At 41.2% G+C, this 12837-nt stretch overlaps 1 protein-coding gene across 2 annotated transcripts in view; it reads right to left on the reverse strand.

Annotated features, from left to right (window-relative positions):
• Nucleotides 1–12837, reverse strand: part of ALDH1A1 (aldehyde dehydrogenase 1 family member A1) — a 115433-nt gene that overhangs the window by 20700 nt on the left and 81896 nt on the right. For both annotated transcript variants that reach the window (XM_075598143.1, XM_075598154.1), the window contains 6 exons: nt 9987–10127; nt 9537–9666; nt 7697–7758; nt 6148–6276; nt 3096–3209; nt 161–263 (listed from right to left, as the gene is read on the reverse strand). In XM_075598143.1, the coding sequence (XP_075454258.1) occupies nt 161–263; nt 3096–3209; nt 6148–6276; nt 7697–7758; nt 9537–9666; nt 9987–10127 (679 nt within the window). The remainder of the gene's footprint in view (nt 1–160; nt 264–3095; nt 3210–6147; nt 6277–7696; nt 7759–9536; nt 9667–9986; nt 10128–12837) is intronic.

The following is a 12837-nucleotide window of genomic DNA, read 5'->3' on the forward strand; positions in this document are numbered from 1 at the left end:
AAGTTTGAAAATGTGCTCTCCTCAAGTGCTCTTTGTCATTGCTGAAAAGGTGTAACCAAATGTTTAAAAAAAAAAAACATATTTTTTTTCTGGGAATCCCCAAATAAAACTGAGTATGCTCTCATACTGTAATTGTATTGATAAAGTCTGTGCTACTAACGGTCTGCATCTGCAAAAATGATGTTGGGACTTTTTCCACCAAGCTCCAGTGTGACCCTTTTAAGGTTACTCTTTCCAGCTGCTTCTTTTATCAGCTGACCAACCTGAAACATACACCAAAGCAAAAATCAGGCCATAGAAATGTACACTTTACCAACAATTATCTCTACATAAAAATGCCTCACATACTGCCATCACATACTGCCATCACATACTGCCATCACATACTGCCATCACATACAGTACTCCTGTGATACAAAATGGAAATGTCTGACTTTGGTGAATCCAATTGCTTCATAAAAATCCAGTATTTAAAGAGTTAATTTACATAGCAGAATTTCCCACTAGATGACATTGAGATATGTTTGTTTTTTAGCATAAATGGCTAAAAGGATCAGTGACCACATTTTTATTATCTAAACTGACCAAAATAGTTTTGATGGTTATAATTCTTAATATTATACAGTTGGCTCCATTTTGGCTTTATTTTTGTTAAATAAATCATGACACGGTGTAACATGTTGTGGTGTTGTTCATCTGAGGTTGTATTTACCTAATTTTAAGACCTGCTACGGAACAGATGATTGTTATATGTCCTGATATGTAAAACCATAGAATTCAAAGAGGGCGTACTTTCTTTTTCACACAACTGTATGAAAGACCTGCCAGAGTAACAGATGTATTTGGAACCACAACTTTTCAAACCTGTACATATACTGTATCTGATGATGAAGTAGACTTTCTATGTATGTATAATTTCATTTATATAGCACCAATAATGTACTGTATGTAATAGTTTACCAAATTACAATACAAGGGAAATATGTGCAACAGATAAATGGTAACATAAGGCAAAGGGAGACTAAGTGGTGTGTTGGGAGACTTATAGACACAGGGGCCTATGCACTTAGCAGCGATAAGCCACTTATTGCCACTTTATCGCCAAAAAAGCCTGCCGCGATTCAGTAATCCCAGATAAGTCGTCGATAAGAGACATTTTCGGCAATTTTTTTTGGCAAGATAAAAAAAATCGCCAAGCGCGCGGCGTTAAGCCACATATCGCCAGGTTATAAAACTCGTGCTATTTTAGTAGCCCTGATTAGCTAATTGAGGCTAATCACTGCTCTAGAATTGAGACTTCCTCTCAAAATCATCCTGCCAGGAAAAGATAGCAAGAACTGGTGAGAAGCTGCCGATAAGTAGAAAAAAATGCATTTTCCTGCATCGGAGTGATGCCGGGAGTCACGAGCTGATATCCATTAATATCAGCACCAGAGGCCCCCGGCATCAATCCGATGCAATAAAAAGGCATTTATAGTCAACTTCATTACCTTAGCAGCAAACCGCTAAGGCAATGGAGGGGTTAAGGAACAACAGCAGCTTTATTGGGGCAGAGGGGGTGAGGGAAGTTGGTACTTGGCCCTTCATTCACCCCTCTGCCCCTCCTCTGATCACCCGTGGACCGTGTTGGGACCCCGGACCTCCGCAGGGACCACATGGAGGCCCATGGACACCCGTGGGGACCACCCAGGGACCCCTGCTCTCCTCTGGTATCAATCATGTGTTAAAAACAATAAATGATGGTTTTATGTGAGGGCACAGGGTGTGGGTTGTGTATTGGTGGTTAGTACATATTGTAATGTTTATTGGGGGCGGAGGGGGTGAATGAAGGGTCAAGTATCCGCTTCAATCACCCCCTCTGCCCTCAATAAAGCTGCTATTGGGCTGTAACCCCTTCATTGCCTTAGCGGCAATCCGCTAAGGTAATGAAGCTGCTTTAAATGTAATTGTTATTATTAGTGTGCGGGAGCAGGGGGTCTCCTGAGCTGTACCGCATTGATTTCAGCCTCGAGGACACCCTGCTTCCCGAGTTACAGTCTGAGATATGGGGTGCCGGTACCTCCATTGTTTAAATCCCCCGACACCCAATGCCCCATACCAGGGCCTGTAACTTGAGACCCCGGGGGTCGCTGAGGCTGAAATCAATGTGGTTCAGCTCAGGAGACCCACTACTTAGCACATTAATAATAAAAATTACATTAAAGGAGTTTCATAACCATAGCAGATAGTCGCTACGGTAATGAATGTGTTAAATTTTGAATTAGGGTTTTATTACTAGTGTATTGTAGCAGGGGTCTCTGGAGCAGAACCTTGTTGATTTGAGGTCTGGGACCCCCTCCTGAGATACAGGCCCCATTATGGGGTGCCGGTATCTCCTATGTATTTAAATGTCCCGTGTCACGTGACCATGGGAATCAAATGCATAGGAGATACCGGTACCCCATAACGGGGCCTATATCTCGGGAAGCAGGGGGTCCCCGGACCTGAAATCAATGCGGTTCTGCTCCGGAGACCCCCTGCTCATCTACACTAGTAATAAAATGTAAATGAAAAAATATATATTTTCGGGTGAGATTTGCACAGGGAGAAGCAGCCCGCTCTCTCTCTCTCTCTGCAGCAGAAAGAACTCGCCGGGTGAGCCCTTTTCAGAGGCTCGATCATCACGTTACCGGCTACACACCATTTTTACAAATGTTGCTATCACTGGTATACGGGGCTTTTTGCATACTGTGATAGCAACGCTGTAAATAATGGCAATTTAAATCGGACGTCGATTTTTTTTTTATCGGTGCTCAGTGCATAGGCCTTACAGTGTGCTGTGCTGTTTATACAATGTTATTTTAATTCACTATACTGTAACTTTGCAGTTGTGAAAATACATGATAGACTCGATTGCATTTATTCTACTACATAAATGTAATCATAAATTAGGAACCTTGCAAATATTATCCATTATATTTTTGGACATGGGTTAATTTGCAACAAATTCATCAATTGTTACGGATGCGGAAGCAAAGCGTCATTTTCTTTAACCAATATTTATTCCAGATATCGGTTGTCTTTTTTCAGAGGAAATGCGGATAGAGTTTCCGTACCTGAGTAGAACCAGTGAAAGCCACTTTATCTACATCCATGTGATAAGCTATTGCTGCTCCTGCTGTTGGCCCAAAGCCTGGCACAATATTCACCACTCCTGGAGGAATTCCTGCCTAAAAACACCATAATTAATGAGAAAAGGATAAAACATTCCAAAATGAGAAATATTTTTGTTTCTTAATCCTCTGTATTTTTCCTTATCATCTACTATAGGGGTGGCCAACTCAAGTCCTCAAGGGTCACTAACAGGTCAGGTTTTAAGCGGGATGGGACATTTGATTGTGGTTGTTTTGCCGCAAACCAAATAACCGCCAGCGTTCGGCCGCAGTTAGACCCGCCACCGCAGCCGATCCGCTGCTGGAATCCCCGGAACTGCAATCCCCGCCGCTGGAATCCCCGCCGCTGGAATCCCCGCCGCTGGATTCCCCGCCGCTGGAATCCCCGTCGCTGGAATCCCCGCCGCTGGAATCCCTGCCGCTGGAATCCCCGCCGCTGGAATCCCCGCCGCTGGAATCCCCGCCGCTGGAATCCCCGCCGCTGGAATCCCCGCCGCTGGAATCCCCACCGCTGGATGCTTTTAAGGTTAGTTTTGTTACTGTTTAGGGTACGAGGTTAATCAAAGTGGTTTTAGTGCTTAGGGTAAGGGGTTAATTAAAGGGGTTTACCGGTTAGGGTAGGGGATTTTAGGTTAAGGGATTAGGGTAGGGGGATTTAGGGTAAGGGCTTAATGTTGGGGGTTTAGGCACTTACTTTAGTGGTAAATCGCCCGGTGGCAGCAGGTTCCAGCCGTGGGATGTCACAGTGAAGCGCGGGTGGTCATTTGGCCGTGGCAAAACGGCTGCGACCAAATGTCCTAGACCGGGTTTTAAGGAAATCCCTGCCTCCGCACAGGTGGCTCTCTCTTTGACTGCACCACCTGTGCTAAACCAGGGATTATCCGTAAAGCCTCACCTGTTAGTGGCCCTTGAGACTGGAGTTGGCCATTACTGATCTACTACCTGTATGTATTTTGTCATTTAAGCTTCTATGTTGTGGTATCATATACATATATCATTTTCTATGCACACTCCCTCACTTGAGATAAGCGAATGTCTTCAAAACAGTTTGCAAAGTGGTTCACTTTTTTAAAAATCTAGCAATGGTTCAAATTGCGACAAATGTCACCAATTTCTCATTTTTTGGCCAGAATTTAGACATATTTTTATACGAATGCCAGTATATAAAGAGGCGCATGATCTGAAGTTAGGGCTATTTGACCTGCAGAGGTTTCGCTAATTTCTTTAGCAAAATAAAAACAGAAAATGTTGCTGGTTGTCAAACTTTCACGTCTGTCCTTCACCACTGAACAACAAGCTATATTCACTCCCTGTAAATTTAACTAAATCAATAACATTGCAGATTTGACAACAAGTGGAGAGAAGCTGCCAAGTTGTATGGCTGGAAAGAGAAAGTTAAACAAAAACAATAACTAATAGAATCATGTTTTACATAAAAAAATCATTACAAAGCAGAATTACTTTAGGTAGGATTTGGAAGATCACATATTTAATTCATTAGCACTGAATATCAATTAATTTGTGTTTACAGTTCCTCTAGCTTCTACTGGTAGTTGGCTGCCAGAAAACTGAGTCCAATAAAAAGTAACAAATCTATTTGATTTGTTTTTGTTGTCTTTTGTGCAGCATATAGCTACAGATTTCAGGGACTATTAAACCAGCAATCCCACCTACTCATGTTTATTTTTGTATCCCCCATTTATTTTACAGCTCCCCCTGGTTCCTAAGATACTTACCCATTGCCAGGTTTAAATCTCCTCCAGGGGAATCAAAACCAGCACAATTCGCGGTCCAATAGCAGTTCACAGTCACCTATTGGACTGCCAGTTAAACCCCCTTTAAAACCAGTAAATAAGATAAGTATTTTACCGATAAGTATCTCAGTAATTGGTAATTGAGAAGTCCCCAGAGCTGAAGATTGTGTGGTTCAACTCCGGAAAACTCCTCCTTACTCCCCCCCCCTGGTGTCCATCCTGTAAACAAAATAGGAGCTTAGTTATGAGTACAGCTCAACCCCGTTATAACGCGATCCGTTACAACGCGAATCCGCTTATAACGCGATGCAAGTGTGGCTTCCAATTTTCGTATTTATGAATACTTTACAACACGATTATTGGTATATTAAATACTTTATTGTACAATGCATACAATTGTACATTATTTCTAATACGATCCGCTTATAGCGCGATGTGATTCTTTGGACCCCAAGCACAGCGTTATAAGGGGGTTGAGCTGTAATTGTTGTTTTAAGTAGTCCCCACAAGCAAGCCTAAACGCAGCCTTAATTTACCAGGCCGTGTGCCCTCAAAAATGACCTAAATAACTCTTGTAGTTAAACATAGCACATGCGCAAAATAGTCAAACTTCAGGCTATATTTTGCTGCCGCTGTAGTGTCATATTCACTAAACGGTCCTACTATATAAGACACCTGCCTGTGCTAGAAAACACCATGTGCTTCATTAAAGTGAATAGGCAGTAAGATGTAATCTGGCACTAGGAGCGTTTTATGGAGCCACCACTGTTTAGTAAATATGGCCCTTGGTGTTAATTAAGCCTTGAGGCTTTTAGTGGCATGACTTTTGAGGTCAAATCTTTACCAGCTCTAAAGGGAAGCTAATTAAAGAGAAGGGGGGAAATAAAGAGTAAGCTTTATAGAGAGAAAGTAATAGACTTTGTTGTGTGTTTTGCACGCTATTAAACCCCACCCCAAAAAAAAACTTTGTTGAAGTTTCTGTGCAATCCATTACACTAAAACGTTGCACTATTACATTTTTTAATCCACATACATGACTATTCCACAGGACATAATGTTTTTAATTGGCATATATAGATTTTAGGTAATCCAACAATCCATGCATAGAGCGCAGTAACTGCAATCAAGCTAAAGATAGAGCAAATATGTATCTAAGTACAGTATTTCAGCATTTATTTAACTTCAGGGACAAGGCTTAGATATTGACCCTATGTATTTGACATTAGACACAATTCACTCACCTCTTTTACTAATGATGCCATATGCAGAGCAGTCAGTGGTGTTTGCTCAGCTGGCTTGATGACAACTGTGTTGCCACAGCAAAGAGCAGGTGCGATTTTCCATGCGAGCATTACCAATGGGAAGTTCCACTGAAAAGAAGTAACATTGACAGGATATATTTACCAGCTTTTTCTAACAATCTGCCTCCAACTATTCATTTAGATGACAATGTTAGTGTTTGTCCAATAATGTTTATCTGCAAGTCAAATAGACTTTATCAATAATGTCAGCAGCTGTGTATTATAGTGTGGTTCCCTATTGCAATCAACAACAACAATGTTTTTTTTATTTTTAGGTTATAACATAAATCAAAGAATATATTTAATTGGGGGTGGCATGATGTATTGCTGCTATTGATAGCCCTGGCAAGTAGACATGAGGTCCAACATGATGGCACGGACACAACTACTCCTCTCTCCCCCCCCCCCCCCCAATATTTTGTTAAGTAGCGGGATTGTCGTTGGGCACCTGGCAGAAAGGTTTAACAGGTTGTAGGGTAGGGCTAAGATGGTCTTAGCTTATTGGTAGGTAATTTGGTGCTGGGCAGGTACTGTATGTGGAACATGGTGATTGGTCAGCTGTTTGAGCTCAGACCAGTTGTGAGTTTATGCAGGAAAATAACGGTACATATATAGTTCTCTGAGGATGTCTGTCATCATTTGACTCGCAACATTCTCCGTCCCTCCCACAGAATTTAAGTTTGTTATGGTTACAGTATGTTCCCTATTTATGTGATCGAATACTATAATTAATACATTATGTCTAATTGAGATACATTTGTAAAATTATATATCATAAAAAACAAACTTTAAGTGTTGGTGTGAACATTGTCACAACACACCGCTGTGATTTCTCTATGGAAGTAATTTTATTTACGGTTAGTGTTCGGTTTACTGTTTGTTAATATTTAAGGTTGGTCTCTTGGCTGGGGCCTTTTATGTATTTGCGCGGGTTAATGGCTATTTCTAGGCCGGAAAGGCAAGTGAACAGTTTAATTTAAAAGTGATTAATATTGGTTAATGCTTTAATTGAAAGTTATGAAAGTTACATATTTTTTTTAAAAGGTTTAATAAAGTTGTGATCTGGCCTTCACCATCACTTAATATGTAGTTGCATTTTTGGGGTTATGTGGGTTCAGGTGTTTGGGAGAAGGGTCAATTTGCTTCGTAAGCCATGCATGAATAATCTAACTTGTGGATTTATTACCTGCTTGTCTTCTTAACCATCTAACTTCTCAGTTAAACCAATTTATCTCCCTTTAGCTTCCTTTAAAAACGGATTAAGATGCCCCATTTATGTTGGTAGTTCTGAGATCTGTTGGGGCTACAGTAGATCACTGTAATTAAAATATTTCTTAAATACATGAATGAAATGTTTATATTACCATATGTTTATTATTTGGATAACAAAGACTAAAGTATTTTCGGTTTAAAATGCCTGGATTAGTAAATGGACATTGCATACATGCCTGAGGAACAATATTGCACAGAAATACGCTATTTTACTTACAGGGATTATTTGACCACATACACCGACTGGCTCATGTCGTGTAAATGTAAAAAAGTCACCGTCTGAAAAGCGAAACTATTGGTTACTAAAACAAACTACAGTAGGAAAAAAAAAAAAAAAAACATATATAAGTATAGAGCATACTAAAATATTGTATATTTAGTGGTTTCTCAAAACTAGATGGGCAAATGCTTTGCTGACATGCGAACTCGCTCTGAATGTGGCGTTTCTTTTCAGCCACGGATATTCACCTACTTTCATTCCACCGGCTGCCACCGTACATTTAATTCATTTTCACATGTGGGAGGAAGAGAGAGCGTCCCAAGTGCTATATGTATCCCCTAAAAAAACCACCTTTAAACAACACATGGAGAGACACCTGTGTAACAAGAAGTAGCACACCTTTGATACCTGGGATATATGCTAATTGGAGTAATTTAAATATAGTTTGCATATTCTATATCCCTTGCTCTCTCCATTTCAAATCGAATGACTACACATTCGTGGGTTGATGTTATGACATTCGCAAAAAGGGGGAGGGGGGGCGAAGTAAAGACGATAGTGGTTTGAGGGTCATTCTCCCCATTCTTTTACCGTGAAAACAGCCTTTGAATGTTGCGCTTTAAATCAAATGTTGCTAGAAAACCAGTAAATTACCCATCCCTCCTCAACACCTCATTAAGACATCTAAAAATGTGCAGTTTTATTATGTCACAAAAAATAAACGTGTATAAAAATTAATATTACAAAACCACTAAAGACAAATCTACATTTTCCAAATATGACTCTAAATTTTACCAGATGAAAATTTTACTTTCTAATACTTAGGACAATTTTAGGTATTTATGTTTTTCTTTTGTCCCCCTGTTATCTCTGTTTTGATTCTAGTAGACCTGTTATTTTATTTCATGCACTGTGGTGATCTACAGGGTCATGTTTGGCATGGTCCAGTTCTATCTGAAAATGTGACATTGTCAAATGTTGGTCTGAGCATAAGGTCTAACACTACTGTAGTGTCCCTCATATATGTCCCTCATATCTCTCCCTCTCTCTCTTTCTCTGTCTCTCTGTCTCTCTGTCTGTCTGTCTGTCTGTCTGTCTCTCTCTCTCTCTCTCTCTCTCTCTCTCTCTCTCTCTCTCTCTCTCTCTCTCCTCTCTCTCTCTCTCTCTCTCTCTCTCTCTCTCTCTCTCTCTCTCTCTCTCTCTCGGCTCAGGCTTGCTAAGGAGCAAGAAATTAACAGAGCAGTGATCTTATATTACATAATTGTAACATCATATTTAAAATGCCATTTTTTTGTCACTGGCATTAAGTGTGCTGCCCTATCAGGGGCTCAGACCTAAGACCTTCCCCCTGGGTACAAAAGGAGCTGCAGAGCCTAAATTTAGGGCCTGGTAGTGGTTCTGCACTGAGAGTGGGAGGTGTGGAGCCAGGGCTCTTGCCGCCTTCCTTCCCCTGCCACGGGAGTGGGATGTTACCCCTTAATCCACCAGGGAATAAGGGAGCTAAGGATAGACCTTTGGGGCCTCAAGCTCCTTGGGTTGATTCCAGGGACTATTTTAGAAGTGTACGAGTTGTATGTTGTATGCTGTTGAAGACTAAAAGAACTATTCCTGTTTTTATATACTCCTGCCTGAGACTACAGTTAATCAGGGGGAGTACAAGAGGGTTTTCCAGCAGGGACTGCACCCAGTTAGCCATATATTGGTTGGTATTTGTGTGATCTGATGACCAGATATTAAATTGTGGATATTATTTACTGATCGCTGTGTGTGCATTTCTTTTTAATTTGTACCAAACTTTAAAAAAAAATATATATATATTTGCATAAAAATAACTTACCCATTGGGATTGTACGACCATGGTTTTTGTCAGCCCAGCCTGCACAGTAGCGCAAAGATTTAATAGCCCCAGGTAAATCTGCAAAGTAGGATGCAGCAAATGGCTTTCCAGCATCAATCGACTCCATGGTCTGAAATTTAAAATAGCAAAAATGTGGGTTTATTTTGTTTTCACCAAATTTGTATCGATCATTGCAGAGAATACAAATACTTAACTGACTGCCAAAGTTTCTGCATAAGATGTAGTTTTGTGTTCCCCAATTCTAAATCTTACAATTCCTTACACAAACAAATAGCAGGCTGCCTATAGATCCCCTTTATGCCCTCCCTCCGCAGGCAAACGCAATGAAGCATTTCTTCACTACGCAAGTCACTTTACCTCATTAAATATTGGAAGTGGCAAAATGGTTTCTCAAGATTGTAGGGTTTGTGCATTGATGTTATCACTTACACTTAGAATCAAACGATCACGTTCCATTAGGTCAGCCAGCTTATTCAAGATCCTTCCTCTTTCTGACGCATCCATCCTACGCCATGGTGAGCCCAGCTGAAATGCTTCTCTTGCTGCCTTTACTGCTTTGTTAATATCTTCCTGTGACCCAAAATATATTTCAGATAATGTCATTAATATGATAACATCATATCAATAAAGGTACTTGTGAACCAATTATTATTATTAACAATATGGTTTATATTGATGATAAAACTTGCTATCATACGTTTATTTATGGGAAAAATAATACTATCTTTTAAAAATAAAAATGTAATTTGTACATTAAATGTTGATTGAATGGATTTGACATACAGATGTAGCGGCCATTATTTTAACAAATCACGCGGTGTATACCTCGGAATACCCATGTCATGGCGCGGGATGTCTTCCAACCGTATCGCCTTAAGACACAAGTGCAGACGAGTGCATAAAATGGCATTTTAGTGTTGTGGCTTTTAAACACCTGAAATTGAACAGTAGCACAGTACTGTACACATTACAATTCATTCATTTCATTGCATTTAATTGCACACAATCCATGCAATTCAAACAAAGCAACCGCGATAAACACATGCGCCTGGGAAGATTGGCGGCGTTAATGCCGCGTGGAGTACAGCAGCGCACATGAAAACGGCGCCATGATATCCAAACATAATGGCCGCTGGATCTGTATCTGCATGCTTGATTCTGGTTTAATTATTGGACTCCTATGTTACTCATTAAAAATTAAAGGCAATACAAATAAGCAAATAAACTTTACAATATCCAGTGAAAAGTTAAAAAAATGTAATTACTGTGGATAAAAATACAACTGATGGTATGATTTTTTTTTTTTTACAAATAAGGAATTTAATCAGTGACAAAACTACCATCCGGGACCCTCTCTCCAGACTCGATGATCCACCCTCCCCACCCCCGAGTGGTTACAGAGGCCCCCGCACTCTTCCCCACAGTAATTAAACTGGGGGAGAGAGCGGTGTCTCTGTAACAGAGCAGCCCTCCTTCATCTACGTTGTGGCGTCATGTGACACTGCATCGTCATGATGGTGTGACGTCACATGATGACAAATTGCATTGACGTCACGTGACGTCGCGATGTTGCCTGGGTGCCCCTTACTGTATAGTAATGCCACTAATATTAATATGTGGAATATCTGAGTTGAAGGAATCTATACCTACATTTTATGTATTTCTATTAGCGTATATAGTGTATATACAGCTGTGAAAATTTTTTTTTTTTTCAGTGGGGATATTTTTAAGCACATGAACAAGGCAGACAATATAATTAAGTCCAGTACAGCAGAGCTGAGTTAACTTGAGGGGCAATTACAATCTTCTACATTGTTCATGCTTGTTTTACAAAAACAGTCACTTCAAGCTCCTTAAATAGAATTAACATCTCTTCTCTGTCATGTCCTTAGAGTCTTGAGCCCCTGAAAGGACCATCCCTTTACAGCATACAGTAGTTGGTCTTAAATAGTCTGAGACAAGCCTAAACATTTGCAATTAACATGCTAGTCTGTCACTCTGATTTGTGGAGCCAAGCCTGTTACCCATATAGCCATGGCTGGTCCAAACTATCTTTCTGCCTTCCTGTCTTGTAAGTTCTGATAGCTACAGACAGTGACAGGCTATCCTGTGGGTTTACCCCTCCTCGTGCGGCCTCCCTTAGTGACGGGTTTGGATGTGAATAGGAGTCTATATACAACCATTCATGGTGCAGACCCTGTGCCCTCCCCTAATAAGCCATAGGTCTGCTATATACTGCATGCGGCCATGCGGCCACGCATTCCTATGCGAACGCGCTTGCACGTGCCGCATGCTTTTCCTGTCTATAGAGCCGGGAGCTGTAGGTAATATATATGTGTGTATATGTGTGTGCATGTGTGAGTATATGTGTGTGCATGTGTGAGTATATGTGTGTGCATGGGTTGTGTGAGTAAAAGTAAGCCCTAAATAAGATTTTTTAAAGAAAAAAAAAGTTTAATAAATATATTTTTTTGTTCTGCAATCATTGACACACACACACACACACACACACACACACACACACGCACGCACGCACGCACGCACGCACGCACGCACACACACGCATACACGCATGCACACACATACATACATTTGAGCGCAGGCAGTGATGCGAAAATATGATTTTCCTCATCTTCGCCGGGTTCTGTCGGCTCCCCTCTCCCTGCCGTGCGCGCGCGGCCCTTCTATAGAAAGGCTGACTAACGTCAGCCAACTAAAAATCCACGCGTGCGCATGGCGGAGCACGCACCCGGCACTATAGAACGTGCCTTAGAGAGGAAGTGTCCAAATTGTTTGAGTCCATCCCTTCCCCTCCTGGGGTAGTGAGATGCAGCCAAGATCTGTGCAGAACACAAGGACTCAATATTGCCAGAAGGCCCACACCAACCAGGGGTCTGGGACCCATTCTCCAATACAAGGCATACGCTGTAATGACATCTGCAGTGGCTGCCTGAATAAAGATCCCTTTTTATATACTTCTGCTTAAGTCACAGTCTATTGGGCAGAGGTATAGGAGAAAAGACTGTCATGGTAGGGACTGCCTCCAGCTCTGCTGGAGCGTATTGTGACTGAGGCGCTGACACCTATGAGAAGAACCTGAGGATCACTATGTTTCCCATAACATTGCGGAAGCTCATCTCTCCTGGAGCCAAACAGGTACAAAGCACCACATAGACCTGTAGCTTAGGCAAGATCTCTCAGAGGGGGGGTGGGAGGGGGTGAAACAGTGCTACACCCAATTGAAAGCTCTCTCGTAATATCTTCCTTTCTTTTTATCATA

Source organism: Ascaphus truei, chromosome 1, assembly GCF_040206685.1.
Source record: "Ascaphus truei isolate aAscTru1 chromosome 1, aAscTru1.hap1, whole genome shotgun sequence".
Lineage (NCBI taxonomy): Eukaryota > Metazoa > Chordata > Amphibia > Anura > Ascaphidae > Ascaphus > Ascaphus truei.